Here is a 15,096-nt window from a genome sequence, read left to right as displayed (position 1 = left end):
CTAGCCAGACGGGGGACCCCTGAGGAGCCCTGAGACAGGCTTTCCCCTATCAGCACAGGGAGTGGACCATGCAGTTCTGGGTCCCTGGGTGCCCTCTCTTTGGGAGAACGCGGGGGACACGGGTGGGTTCCTCCCTCCAGGACACTGGGTGATTCATCCCCACGGAGACAGAAGGGCAGAATGTTCCTTTGGGACTGCAGAGGACAAAGGGACGTGTCTGTGAGAGCTTTAATTCCTCCATCCAGTCTCAGACCCAGCCTTCTTGGTTTGGGCCAGTGGAGAGAGAGGCCCAGGGCCAGCTGAGGGCCATGTGCGTGTGCGCGGGTGACTTAAGGGTCTCAGGCATGGGGAAGGTCACACTTGCCTTCCCTCCTCTTCCCCGTGTGGGCAGGTGGACACAGAATTCAGAGGAGGGCTGATGGGGGCCAACACCCGCATGAGGGCCCAGCAGACGTGGGTTGTAATCCTGGTTCACACTACAAGCTGTGTGCTCTTGGCCGGGGGCTGGGTCACCTCGATTTCTTCATCTGGAAAATGGGTTCGCTCAGCTCACCTGACTCTTGGTGGGCACTTAGCGAATATTATCCCTGTATCTCGGCGACCTTGCCACACCTGTACACCTACACCAGGCCACTTCCAGCTTCTGAGACTGGGTTCTTTATCCTTCCAGATAAGGATAACCACAGCTGATGCCTCTTCTGAGGCCCAGGCTGAAGTCTGCAGTGGTGTGAGGCCGCGGGCCACGGTCACAGCACTTCTGTGGTGCCTCGTGGGGGTGAAGCGTTAGTGCTCCGGGGGGCCTGTGCCAATCCTGGGAGACTTCACACCAGTCCTGGGAATTCTGTGGGGAGAGAGTTTGCCGACACCCTCACAGCCAATTAGGGGACAGAGTGGAGCCTGAACCCAAAATAGCTTAATGGACTCCCTAGAGAAGCTATGTTTACCATGATCATGCGAGTGTCAGGTCTTTATCCAGCAGATCCTGAGCTGTGCGAGGGCCCGAGGATGTCGTAGTAAACAGGACAGAGGCAGCCTCTTCCTTCTTGGACACATTTAGCTCTGGTCCCACGGCTTTATCATTTTAAGGCCTTCAAAGAGATCAATCAGCATCTGTTACCCATTCCCACCCCTGGGGGCTGCTAGACACATCCTGGGTGCCAGCCAGGGCCGGACGCCCCACACTTGCCACCAAGGTGGGGCTCAGCCGCATCATTAACCCCTGCCCCCGTGTCCCGAGCAGCCCCATCTCGCCGGCGACTGTATCCCTCACCAGGCTTATCTCCTCTGCTGAGGAACCCGGGGTGGTCAGCTCCCTCCCATCTTACAGATGGGGCTCCGGGGGCTCAGAGGGCTTGGGGAAGGCAGAGCCTGGATTTGAACCCTGATGCCCCAGGCTGGTGGGGACATTGCCCAGCCTGGCCTATTTTTAGAGGGCGCCTTGTGGGTCAGCTGAGGAGACAATAGAGAATGCGGTCCCCACAGTGAACCATTGTTCCCACGGTGGCTTCAGGGCCAGGGCTCCGCCCAGCAGATGATCTGTGGTCCCCCCTGGGGGCTGGACCATTGCCCCACCGTTTGCGGATTTTTCCAGCGTTTGTATAGGCAGGAGTGAGCAGGCACTCGGAGGAAGAGAGAGAGGGCTGGGGAGATGGGGGCCTCTGTGCTTTGGTTGGGGGGATAAGGCAGGTAGCCCAGGAGGACCCCTGTGCTGGGGATGGGCCTGGGCACTGAGCACTCACTCTTCCCCCTGAGGTTCCATTGTTCTTCCCATTTCGCAGAAGCACGACGGCCGCCTGGGAGATGCTTCAGGGGTCTTCAGAGCGGGTGCCTGGAAGCTCCAGCATCTCTCAGCCTGGGATGGAGAAGGGAGAGGAGTTTTGTTCAAAGCTCAGATACTGAGTTTTCCCGCTCTCAAGGCGGAACCTGAGAATTGGGGTGTATTTATTTTTGAGCCGAGTTCTTCAGATTGGCAACCATTGACCTCGACGGATGGCGGGGTGCTTCCTTGGTCCCCCTTTCCCCTTTTGTCTCTGCTTCTCAGAGTGGCTTCTCTGGCCAGAGAGAGCTGCCACCCGAAGCCCAGTGCTCCCACGACCAAACTAGGAGCTTTCCCCCAACTGCAGAGAGACGTGCGCTGGGTGTCTGCAGGCTGTAATTCCAGCCACACCGTGACTGCGGGTCCCACATGACAGGCCCGTCTGTCTGTCTCTCCCCAGGAGCAGGACATCGAGACTTTGCATGGCTCCATTCACGTCACACTGTGTGGGACCCCCAAGGGGAACCGACCCGTCATCCTCACCTACCACGACATTGGCATGAACCGTAAGTTCCGAGGAGCCGCGTGTCCTGGGCGAGCGGGTGTCTGCCAGGGTTGGAGGAGAGGACAGCTAGGAAGGGCGGCTGGCAGGGAGTCTGCCTCATCCTCTTTTGCCGGGACTTCCTGGAGCTGTTCTGGGGAGAACTCTTGCCACAGACTGGACGAGCCCGGAATGCACTGCCTGGGAGATGCTGGGGACTCAGGAGTCCTCCACCATCAGTCTGTGTGACAGTGACTGCCTTTAATGAAGGTCTACTGCACTGCCTGGGAGATGCACTGCCTGGGAGCTGCTGGGGACTCAGGAGTCCTCCACCATCAGTCTGTGTGACAGTGACTGCCTTTAATGAAGGTCTACGGTGGTTTTTAGTGTTTTCACAGGATTGTGCAACCTTCAGCACGGTCCATTTTAGAACATTTTTATTATTCTGAAAAGAAGTTCTGTCCTCTTATCTATCGCCCCCCAGTCTCCCATACCCCCCAGCCCCGGGCCACCACTAGTCTACTTTCTGTCTCTAAGATCTGCCCATTCTGGGCATATTTTATCAATGGAATCACACAACGTGTGGTCTTTCGTGACTGGCTTCTTTCGTAATGTTTGCAAGGTACATCCCCACTGTGCCACGTATCAGTACTTTATCCTCTTTTGCTGAATGATATTCCATTGTACGGATACACCGCGTTCTGTGTGTCTGTCCTCGTTTAATGGGCATTTGGATTTCCCACCTCTCGACTCTTCTGAATACCGCTGCTATGGATGTTTAGATCGCGAATTCTTAAGATGACCAGGAAGTGTTCCCAAATGTGGGTTTTTCACAGATGGGACTGGAATAAGGTCTACTTAGTATCACAGTTACACAGAACAGAAACGCTTCTGTGATGATTCAGAGGCGCTTGTGGCCCTTCCTGGTCCAGGGCGTATTGCGAGCTGGATGCTTGCTTGACTTTTGATTAACAGATGGACTGAATGACATTGTTTTTCCAACAGCTTATTAATACCTCGAGGCTACAAAGGATGTCAGTCACTGAAAACCATTTTTCTCCTTCACTCTCACTTCTCTTTTCTCTCTCTTTTCCCCCCATATGCCCCCTTGTAACCATCATGTACCATATCCGATGCTGGGTACTTTGATATATACCACCTTATTCCACCGACTCTGATGAGGATATGGAATTGCATTTGGCGGTGTTACTCCTCCATTGTTAGGGTACAGTGAGCACTGTAACAACAGACCCAAGGCCTCTGTGGCTTAACATGATATATGTTTAGTTCTCACTCCTGTAACAACTCAGTGGACATTCTGTGGGACACCTTCCATGTGGTGATTCAGGGACCCAGGCTCTTTCTAGCTGTGACTCCACCGTCCCCTGGAGCCTCTGAGGCTTCTGTTGGCTCCTCCACACCTGGCAGTCACGAAAGAGGAGAGAAACCTAGAGGATTGGGTGGCAGGTGTTATGAGGAAATGGGGAGCCTCACATGCTATTGGCTAGAATCTGATCACATGACTGCCTCTGATTGCAAGGGAGGCTGGGAAATGTAGTCCAGAAGTGTGTCCTGGAAGAAAAGGGAAGTGTTTTGGTGAGCAGCTGGCCATCTTTGCCTCAGCGATTAGGAGGCGCTTCCAAGCCCACGTAAGAGTGGTCCTCCTTGTTTGAACATCCTGTGTGCCCTGGCCAGTATCCCTGAGGTGAGGGTTTAGGACACCTAGAGAGAAAGAGAGTGTCAGTGGGGCAACCCCACCTCATACGAGGACCGTCACGGCCACGACTGTTGGGGGAAGAAGCAGGAGCTGGAATGGGATCCCCTCCCAGCGCTGCCTGGAAGGTTATGTCATCCACCAGCATAGGCAGGAGAGTTTACTGACCGTCTCCACTTCCACACCCACTCCCTTGCCTCGTGACTTATGCTTGCCTTTTATCACCAGAGGAAAGTGGGAAAGAAAATGTAGCCATTCTTTCTTGAAAGTTCCTTCCCCCTGCTGTGTAGGCATGAAACCAACAGAATGAATACAGACTTTATTCTCTCGTAACTTCTTCCTCTTCTCTCTCCCGTGCCTGTTCTCCAGACAAAACCTGCTATAACCCCCTCTTCAACTCCGAGGACATGCAGGAGATCACCCAGCACTTTGCTGTCTGCCACGTGGACGCCCCCGGCCAGCAGGACAGTGCGGCATCCTTCCCCACGGGGTAAGAGGAGGGAGCCTCGGGCCCCAGGACAGGGAAAGGAAAGCCCTGCAGGGTGGGAACAGGTGGTGGGAGGAGGCATTAGTCAGGCTTTTAAGGTTTCTTTTTTAATTGTAATAAAATATATATAAGCTAAATTTTACTGTTTTTAACCATTTGTAAGTGTATGGTTCACTGACATTAAATACACTCATATTGTGTTGCAGTCATCACCACCATTATCTCCAGGACCTTTTAATTAGCCTAAACTGAACCCCCATAACCATCAATCAATAACTCCCCGACCTTCACCCCTCCAGACACCCTGTCCCCACCCCACCACAGCAGCCCAGCTAGACGGGCTTTTTACTAGGGGTACATGGCCCGGACAGGACTAAAGTGGAAGAGGGTCTTGACAAGAAGAAATAGGAGAAAGATCTAGAAGGTTGGGAAGAAAAATAGAGACCATAATTGGAAATGATATTGATGAAGTACGTCCTGTGGGCCAGACTTAATCATCTTTATTTACAAATGTCATTTGTGTTTAATCCTTACATGGCTGGTGCTGGTAGCTCCATTCTCTAGATGGAAAAACTGAGGCATGGCGGGGTTAACTGCTTTGCTCAAGCTCGCGCAGCTGTTTTAATTGCGGGGGCGGGTGTCGGGTTTGAGCCCAGTCTGCTGGCTCTAAGACTCCAGCTCTCTTTGGAACATCAGGCTGCCTTGGTCCCGGGTGTCTACACTGCCTGCTCCTCCCCAGTGCATGGCTGATGCGGACTTTCAGCTCTCGTTGTGAGGCTGGGGGCAAGCTTACCGAGGGCACTGGACAGTCAGGGTCACATGGGGGTGGCAGACCTCTCGGAGGCCCCTCACCGTGCTGTGGTTCAACCAGGGTGGGACCAGGTTCTTGGGTTTAAAGTCTGTCAAAGAGGCCTTCTCGGTATCACAAAGAGATCTTTTATGTTAGTGTTCTGAATCATCCTTAATCATTAATCTTTATCAGAGAGGAAGGGAAGGGATGCCCAGACATACGTTAAAAGAGTTCAAAGCTTCTTAATACAGCAGCAGATGAAGGGTCTGTCAGTATATCCATCTTTGTTTGGACAAATGTTTGAAAGACTTGGGGTGACCCAGTGACTCTCAGCTCCCCACGGGGAGATTTTAAAAATATTCTGAAACCTGGGCCCTGCTCGCAGGAATTTTCATTCACTTGACCCGGAGGCCAAGGCGCAGGGTATTTGTTCCCCTAAGTTACCAGGCGATTCCAGCGTGTGGCTGGTGGGACCCACTGTCTGAGCGGGGCCCGACGTGGCCAGGGGTCTCCTAGGCCCTCCAGGGTGCACGCCCCCATCCTGAGGCTGAGACGGCAAAGCAGGGATAGGGGCCCCTGGCTGGGTCACTCCCGGCTCTGGAGTCAGCTTTCTACACATGGGGCCTCGTGGGTAGAATCCTGTCGCCTGCTGGCTGTGTACCCACCCCCAGGAGCAGTAAGGAAAGAAGCTGTGGAGTTAGGTGTCTCCCCAGCTCTCACCGTTTGGGGGCTGCTGGCTCCAAACCGAGCCGTGGCCATTTCAGAAAGACAACGGCTTCGTCGATGTGTAGCCCCGCCAACCGGGGCCTTCCTGGCTCTCTCCCTTTTGCACATGCTGGTCCCCCAGCCTAGAACGTTCCCTACACCCTTCAGTCCTCAAGCTCCCCCCTGCCCACGTCCCCTTCAATGGCACGTCTTCCAAGAAGCCCTCCGCTTGGTCAGAACAGATCTCGCTGCTTCAGCCTCCCGCTCTCAGCACCTTCCCCTCCCCGGTGGTCGCCACCGTCATGAGTTACGCGTATTTGTTTCTGCTGACTTGCCCCCCGGCTCCTGCATGGGACCGTGTCTGCTCTGCTCACGTGGGTTCCCGTTGCCTCGCCAGGAGCCTGGCATGAGAAAGGCCCAACAGCTCCTCTGTTGAAGGGACTCCTTCCTGCCTGCCTGAGCCCCGAAGTCGGCGTTGTGGAATGCCTTCTAGTGGGCGTCACCCCCCCTCCCCCCAGCACCTAGACCGAGTGGGTCTCGTGAGGCATCTTGACGGCTCCCCCAGGGACCTGCCTTCACCCCCCCTCCCCCCAGCACCTAGACCGAGTGGGTCTCGTGAGGCATCTTGACGGCTCCCCCAGGGACCTGCCTCCAGGATCACGGGACATTTGGAGGAGCTGGCTCCTGACACAGCGTGCCGTGTGGACTCACTTTCCATAAAACGGGCCAGACTCCCTGATGACAGCCAAGACCTTGGTGAAAAGGACAGATCTTCGAGTTCCTTCCAGGAAGATGGGAAAGAAAATGTGTGGGAACTCTGGCTAGGGTTGTAGGCACCTGGCCGGGCAAAGGCTCTAGGGCTTCCTTCTGGAAATTCAAGGGAGGTGAGCATACACTTGCTTCTGGGGAGGCAGAGGGAACAGCATGTGCAAAGGCTAAGAGGAGAGCCAGTCTAGAAATGGTAGGTAATCTGGAAGGAGCACCTGCTGGCCGAGAAGGATCCAGCCTGGGAGGCGGCCTCTGCTGTCCCCATTGGAAAGGTGGGCACAGTGGGAACAGGAGACCCTTTCCAGGCCCTGCTAAGGAGGGGATGATGGGAAACTTGTTTCCTGCCAAGGGGAAGCCCTCGCCTTAATGTACAGACCCAGGCAGCCTGCAGGCTCCCTGGTCACCCAGTGTGAGTCCTCCCCACTGTCACCCTCCTCGGTACCTGCTGTCATGGGCCAGTTTTGAACAGAGGGGAGCTCCCCCAGCCCTCTGTTAACAGGAGGAGTGGTCCCGGAAGATGTGCGAGTCGAGGCATCCCTGTGCCTTAAAATCGCCCTGGGTATCCGTTTCCCGAAGCCACTGTGTCCAGCCAATCAGGGTGGCTTGCCTTCTCTGCCTTGTCTCCCAGGCTTCTTCTCAAGCATCTCTTGGGGAGAGGAGATGAGAGGGAGGGGTTCCCCAAGGTCAGGAGGGCTTCACGGGAGGGCTGCCAGGAGGCCTCCTTTGGGAAGGTAAGTGAGTACATGGGCCTTGAAATCCTGAGAGCTCCAAATCCCTGCTTGTCTGCGAAGCCAAGTCACTTATCTCTTAGCCTTAATGATATTTACAATCTTTATATGAGGGAAATCATAGCAACCTCATAGACTAGTTGTAAAGATTAAATGAGCTTACAGTGCTCATCAAACGCTTGTTGTGGGACCTGGAACATAGGAAGTGGTTTGTAAAGGGTCACTTTACAAAGTAAAAGGTGGGGGAATTGGCCTGGAGAGCATCCTTGCTCAGAGGAGCAGGCTGTGTACACGGTGGGGTGCTCGGGATGGGGGCCACGGGAGGGGACTAGACTGGGGAGTCTGGGCGCACGGGGCGGTTTGTTGCACGGTCTCCGCCTATCAAGTGTGTTTTCGTTTGCACTGTTCATTTCCGCTGAGGTCCCGGCTTTTGTTAACTGCCTCTGCATGGCCTCTCCCAAGGTACGTGTACCCCTCCATGGACCAGCTGGCGGAAATGCTGCCCGGAGTCCTTCACCAGTTTGGGTAAGAGTGAGGGATCCACTCCCCCACCAGCTTGCAGAGAAGGGTGATCTCTAGCTTCTGCCTCTCCTGGGGTCTTGATCTGGCCCCAGCACTGAAATCTAGGTTAATGCTTAAAGATCAGGGAAGAAATCAGCTTGTTATACTCTGCAGACACTGTTTTTTCGTGCAGTCTCTTTACTCCCATCTGCCTCTTGCAAGTTGGGCTTTTCTCCTTGAGTCAAAATCCATCACCCGATGACAGCCACTCCACCCATCCTTTCCTAGCCTCTCTTCTTTTATTGCTTTCTCTTTCCCATGGAACATTCTGGAATAGGGTTGCCTGAACCCTTAACGTCTCCCTCCAGGCCTTTATTTCTTCAGGGCTCAAGGAAACCTCTTAGCGGAGCCTTTTGTACGATGAGAACACCTCCATGTTCTTGCCCAATTCATTTTCATTCCAAGTTTTAGAATCCAAAATAAAGCTGGAGAGCGGGAAGAAGCAGTTTGGTAAATAGGCCTTCCCGGAAATGACAGCGGGGCTGTCAGAGCCTGGCCAGTCGGGCGAGGAGTGAGGGAAAGGCATGAGTCTTTCCAAGGTCATGGTCTTCTGTGCAGACATAAAGCATGACGCATTGCAGGTCCTGCAGGGCACGTATGGCAGCGTGGTCCCACTTTGTCTAGCCTGCCAGCCACCCTCAGCGATGCCCACGACACACCCTTGGGGAGATGAGGTTCCTCAGGGCAAGGGGCGGGGAAGGTTTTCAAAGGGCGCTTCCCATCGCTCACTCCTTCTGGGACATGAACTTTTATTTCTCCTTCCAGACTGAAAAGCATCATTGGCATGGGAACCGGAGCGGGTGCCTACATCCTCACTCGATTTGCTGTGAGTTCTTTCATTAAAAAAAAAAAACAACTCTCTCTCTCTATATATATGCACAATATATATATATGTTTTAAAGAAAATTAATTCAAGATTAAGGAAGAAAATTAGAAAAGCACCAAAAAAAACTCCCCAAAGGGAAAAAGAAATGAGCCATAATTCCATTTCCCAAAGGAGAGCCACAGTGCACCTCGGGTGTGTGGTCCAGAGTTACATATGCAGATGGGGTGTGTGGGTGCGCACTCGTGTACACACCAGCAGCTCTTTCCCTTCGCTGAAATGCCACACGAGACATGTTCTTTTATCATCATCTTCGCTCGGTTCGCGGTGACTGTGGCCGGGTCCTCATGTCACTGAGTACTCTACTGGGCTCCTTCTGTGATAGCTGCGCAGGTTTTGTAGTCAGGGAACTCTTGGACCCTGACTAACTCTAAGCTAATCAGAGATATATGTGCTAACATGACAGATGTCACTTACATTACTAGGGGTCCCGGTCAGGTGCTGCTGGGTCCTTTGGAGCCTTACCAAACGGTTGTTGCAACATGCAGTGATGCTCATGTTTTTCACCCACACGTAATCTGATGGGCTATTATCTGCTGGACTTTGCTAGAGCTTAGGCATGCTGGTACGAACACAAAATGGTCTGGCTGTCTAGGCTCTGAGCGGATAAAACAAGGTCTCAACTGTATCTTAGGTCTCTGTCTCCATATCTCTGAGAAGTAATAGAATTCTTACTGATTACCGAAGAGCTGATTAGCTTGTCTGATTTATGAGGGCCATGGTATGTTGTACCCATTTCACAGCTAGGGAAGCTGAGGGGCAGCAGCGTGAAGTGACTTGTCCCACGTAGGTCTGCCAAGCACATGTGCTCCTACTTCTCCTATGGTTTCCTCTTTCCCTTCTCTCAGGAACCCCATTTAGTGTCTACTAAGCTGGAGCCTCAGTTTTGGAAGGGGGGCAGTGTCGAGAGCAGCAGCCTGCTCTGGGGGTCTACACGGGTCCTCCTCTGGTACTTTTCTCAGTCTTTGGTTTGACTTTAAGGTTCACAGTCTCTCAGATGGCTAGGTTGTCTCTCTCACTTCGTGTCTCCAATTGCAGCTGAACAACCCTGAGATGGTGGAGGGCCTCGTCCTCATTAACGTGAACCCTTGTGCGGAAGGCTGGATGGACTGGGCCGCCTCCAAGGTGAGGCTGGGGGCCTGGGTCGGGCAAGGGGTGTCCCAGTCTGCAGAGGGGCAGGTGTGCCTGACTCTGCCTGGAGCACAAAATGCAAGAGACCTCTCCTAGCCCCACCCCTTCACCACCCCCAGCAAAGAAGGCAGCTTTCCTCCGCTTGGCTTTGAGTAGTGAACATGACCTCAGCCATGTGCCGTTCAGATTTCAATAGGACACTGCTGTCCAAGCCAGCAATACCAGTGGGACATGGGTCCCGAGCCAGCTTTGATAAGGACAGCCTGGGGACTTAGCATATGTTGGGCTTAGATCAAGATGCTGAGAATAAAATGATGAACAAGACAGATGCCTGTCACCCCAGTCACCTACATATTATTAATGAAAAAGAAATAACGTATCTGGTACTGATTCTATGCCACTTAACTTTACGATAATAATAATTAGCTGACAAGTGTTGAATGTTTATCGAGTTCTCTTTCTACTCTCCGTGGCTATACCTTCATGACCTCATTCAATCCTCAATCACTCCAGGAGTGGGGATCGTTAAAACCATTTTACAGAGGAGGCGACTGAGGGTCGCAGGGGTTAGGAAGCTGTCTAGGGCCGCACAGAGCCAGGCAGTGGGAGAACTGGGGCCAAACCAGATCCCTTGGACTCTGTGGTGCTTGGAATCACCTCTGAGCTGGGCTCACCGCCGGCCCCGTCTCTCCATCAGCAGGTGTCAGATGCCCGCCGAGACCCAAGCACCGCGGGTCTGGGAATGCAGAGCTAGCAGGACACATCCCTGGCTGGGGAAAGGGCCCGAGCTGTCTCAGGAAGCTGTGCTCTGGCTGGGTTCCTTGTTTATCTTTTAAAAAGATGATTGTTTTTTTTCATAAAGGCCCCAGTATTTGCCAAGGAGAGGGGGAAACCATTCCAACTCTAACAGGACAAACTTTCAAGCCGGGGTGATCCTGGCTTTTCATTTTGAAAGTGTGTTTTTGCCAAGTTTGGGACGGCTCTTGGGGACAGGGGGTTTGAAGGGGTCTCCCTCCCCCTGCTTCCCACCCCATCCTGGCCACTGTGATATTTCATTCCTTCCTGGAACATTCCGCCAGGATGAGGGAGCCCTTTCCTCCCACCGGCGTGATATTCAGAAGCGGAACACACTCCCTGTTTTTTGGGGTTTTTTTCCAGCAAAGGCAATGGCACTGCAGTTGGCCAGTTTGGCTTCTTGGTAGCTGTTCTGAGCCAGACGTCGGGGCTGGGACGTTGACCACTGGCTAAAGTGGAGCCCGAGGGCTGTTTGGGGGTTTTTAGTATTTGCGCCGTATCCTTCCTTTCCAGCCCCAGCCCTGGAAGAGGAAGACCTCTCTTGGGGGTCTAGTGTGTGTCAGGCACTGGGGTCTTATCCTGTGACATGTGTAGTTGCCGTGTGTAACCCTCACCTTGGCCTTGTGACTCTGAAGCTCCTGGCATCCTGGTTACAGATGAGGGGTCTGAGGTCCAGTGGCTCTGCTACCCTCCCAGGGCCACACAGCCGGGAGGTGGCAGATGGGTCAGCCTAGGTCCCCCAGGTCTAGAGCTTCTCTCCCCTATGGGTTCCTGCCTGACACTGAAGTTGGCCAACACACATTTCTGGAGCTTCTGCTGTATGCCTAGCATTTACAGAGCTCTCACTGTATACCTAGCATTTATGGAGCTTCTCCTGCACAGCTAGCATTTATGGAGCTCCTGCTGTATGCGTAGCATTTATGGAGCTCCTGCTGTATACCTAGCATTGTCGGTAGGAGCAGGTAGAGAAGAGAAGGTCAGTATATTCAGAGAGAGGAAACTGGCTTAAGAGGGAAAATCTAGAGGGTGATATAGTTTGAGGTAAGCAGATGCTGGCATGTAGACTGGGAGCTCAGTGTGTGTTTAGAAGTCCTTTACCGAGGACTTGGTGAACTGAGGCCTGACAAAAGCTGGGAGTACGTGGGGTCTTTGTTCAGATGCATTTTCTCCGTATCTCCTGTGCCCCGGGCTCTGAGAGTAAGGAATCGATGACCCTGCCTTCCAGGGCCCCAGGTTCAGTAAGTAACTGGAGACAGGTAACCGCCTTCCCATCAAGGGGCGTCCTCAGACCTGAGTGCCAGGGAGCCCACACTGCTGCTCCGCCCCCAGGGCAGTGGGATTGGCCTGACCTTGTCCGGCTACTGTGAACGCCGGCTTTCTAATCCCTGTTTCTGTCCTCCCAGATCTCCGGATGGACCCAAGCCCTTCCAGACATGGTGATGTCTCACCTCTTCGGGAAGGTGAGCAGCGTGACCTGTCGTTGTGTTGTTCAGTCGTGTACTGCCAGGCATGTAGAGCGCAGAGACGGCCCAGGCACAGCGAGGGGCCGCTCCATCTGACCCTCCTGAAATAGCCCATCGTTATTCATTCACAATCGTCACGCCATTCCTTCTCTCTTGCTCTCCCTTTAACAGAAGTCTTTTTTTAACAGCTTTGTTGAAGTACAGTACACTGCACATATTGAAATTTGACAAATTTGACAAATTTTGACATTCTTAAAACCATCACTGAAGCCATCACAGATGACTAACGAAACACCGTAACCCCCAGAACTTGCCCTGTGACGCTTGGTAATCCTTCTCTCCTCCTCAGGTAACCTCTGATCTGCTTTGGGTCACTGTAGGTTCATCTGCATTTCCTAGATTTTTATGTAAACAGTATCAGTACGTGCTCTTTTATTTTTAAATCTGACTTCTTTCACTCAGCGTTAAAATATTTTGCGATCCATCCATGTCATTGGGCGAATCAAGAGTGCGTCCCTTTTTAGTGCTGGGTGGTGTTCTGTGGTATGGGTGTACCAGAGGCTGCTTCTCCGCTCACCTGTTGATGGACATTTGGGTTCTTTCCAGTTCTGGGCTATAACAAAGCCTACAGCAAACACAGCCATGGAATTTGCTGTGCGTCGGCCTTGGTCCTAATGACTCTATGACCCGTATGAGGAGGACCTTTTATTCCTAGTTATGGATCTGTTTTTTTCCCCAGTTGTACATGGGGAAGCTGAGACCAGAGAGGTTGAGTGAGCTGTGTGAGGTCTCACAGCCAGCGAGAGGGGCTGGGATTGGAACCTACGAGTCTCGCTCCAGTGTGGGTTCCAGTAACCATCTGTGCCTCTGCTGGTGCCTGGCTCTCAGGCGGGTTGTGGTGCACTTATCCCCACTGAGCATGGGCTGAACCAAGCCCCTGGCAGCACGCGAGTGGTGTGTGGTTCTGCCCTGCCACCCGGCCAGCGTGGCCCCTGACTCTGGCTTTGTACCTCCTGCTGGGCTGGAGGACGTACTGCTCTGATGCAGGGGTCTGACGTGGCCTTCAAGTTGCCCAGCTTGAGGTGACTTGTCTGTTCACTGTGTGTGGCCTACACACCACTGTTTGCTCCTTAGCTGAAGAGTGACCGTCTGGCGTGTGACCATATGACACCCAGGGAAGCAGAGGTTTTGCTGGGCTGCTGAAGTGTGCACTGTGTTTGGTCCTTGTATTAGTTTCCTGTGGCTTTCTAACAAAGGACCACAAACTGGGTGGCTTAAAACAACCGCAATATATCCTCTCTCAGTTCTGGGGGCCAGAAATCTGAAACCGAGTGTTGGCCGGGCCGCACTCCTTCCGTGTTCCTAGGGGAGGACCTTCCTTGCTTCTTCCGGCTTCTGGTAGCCTCAGCCTTCCTCGGCTTGTGGTTCCTCACTCCAGTCTCTGCCTCCATCGTTGCGCGGCTTTCTCTGTGTCTGTTTCAAATCTCCTTCTGTCTTACAAGGACACTTGTCACTGGATTTAGAACCTACCGGCATAAGGCAGGATGACCTCATCTCTGGATCCTTAACTTAAATTACGTCTGCAAAGACCGTTTTTCCAAATAACGTTCGCAGAGTCCAGGAATTTGATGTGAAACATGTCCTTGGGGCCACCTTGTAGCCTACTAGAGTCCCCTTTCCTTTCTCATGCTTCCTTTCACGGTTTGCAATACATTTTCTCCACCCTGAGTGTATAATCTGAATCTGACAGCAATATGGGAAAGATCAGAGCCAGCATCTGTGTTTTCCTGGAAGAGGGGTGTCAAGTATAGAGTAAGAACTTTGCCTGACTGTACCCCAAATTACCTGGGGTATATGTTGGTACCCCCGAGTTGCTGCAGCTGTGTTTCCATCTGTAACCCCAGCACAATTCCTCGGACTATTTTTTTCCTGATTTTTTTGGGGAAAAGCTGGTCTCTTTGTTGCTTCAGTGACCGTGGACTGTCTTGACACAGCTCAGGGAGACACTGGGCCCCCTTTTCTCCCTCTCGCTCCTGATCTGGTTGTTGTCAATCACATCAGACCCTTTCGTGAAAACTGTAGCATCCGCTGTTGCACAAATGAGAAACAGAGCAAGCTCATAACTTGTTTGTTTGTCCCAACTCACATTCAAAAAGGAACCAGGGAGAGGGAAGGCTGAGGCCAGCCTTCTGCAAGGGTCTGGTTGGCCCTCCTGGAAATCAACATTGCCCTTCCTTCGGCAACTTCCTGTTGCATGAGTTGGTTTTGTTTTGCAAACATGAAAAACTTCTTTTCACCTCTCCCCATTAAAAAGAAAATAATAGTAATTGCTAACAGTCGCCTCCATGCTTACTCTTGACAGTGGGCTTTCCAGAGTGGCCAACCTCTGATAAATCCTACAATTTGATGAAGGCGGGTAATGTCATCCCCACTCTTTTTTTTAAAAGGGAGCTGAGGCTCAGAGAGGTGAAGCACTCGCCCAATTAAGGGGCAGTGACGGAGCCGAGAGGACCGACTTCAGATCAAAACTCCTGAAGTCTGAGCCCAGCAGGGCGTGCTAGCCCCCCAGCTTCGCGTTCTCTCTGCTCCCAGCTGATATCCAGACATCAGTCTGCATCTGGGTGCGGCTCCCGCTTTCCTGAAGGTTCCCTCAGGCTCCACAGCAGGCTCGTGGAATAGGCATTACTGCCTTCACGACGTAGCTGGATAACCTGAAGGATGGTGAGGGTAGTGACCGGCCCGTGACCGCAGTTCCCACGAACGACATTCTCCCC

At 52.8% G+C, this 15,096-nt stretch overlaps 1 protein-coding gene across 1 annotated transcript in view; it reads left to right on the top strand.

Annotated features, from left to right (window-relative positions):
• Nucleotides 1–15,096, top strand: part of NDRG1 (N-myc downstream regulated 1) — a 55,006-nt gene that overhangs the window by 27,203 nt on the left and 12,707 nt on the right. The window contains exons 4-9 of the mRNA XM_060128148.1: nucleotides 2,217–2,322; nucleotides 4,381–4,501; nucleotides 7,952–8,014; nucleotides 8,816–8,876; nucleotides 9,972–10,058; nucleotides 12,263–12,319. Coding sequence (XP_059984131.1) covers nucleotides 2,217–2,322; nucleotides 4,381–4,501; nucleotides 7,952–8,014; nucleotides 8,816–8,876; nucleotides 9,972–10,058; nucleotides 12,263–12,319 — 495 coding nt within the window. The remainder of the gene's footprint in view (nucleotides 1–2,216; nucleotides 2,323–4,380; nucleotides 4,502–7,951; nucleotides 8,015–8,815; nucleotides 8,877–9,971; nucleotides 10,059–12,262; nucleotides 12,320–15,096) is intronic.

The sequence above is a fragment of the Lagenorhynchus albirostris genome, chromosome 17 (assembly GCF_949774975.1).
Source record: "Lagenorhynchus albirostris chromosome 17, mLagAlb1.1, whole genome shotgun sequence".
Taxonomy (NCBI): domain Eukaryota; kingdom Metazoa; phylum Chordata; class Mammalia; order Artiodactyla; family Delphinidae; genus Lagenorhynchus; species Lagenorhynchus albirostris.
This window is presented reverse-complemented; position numbering and strand designations above follow the sequence as displayed.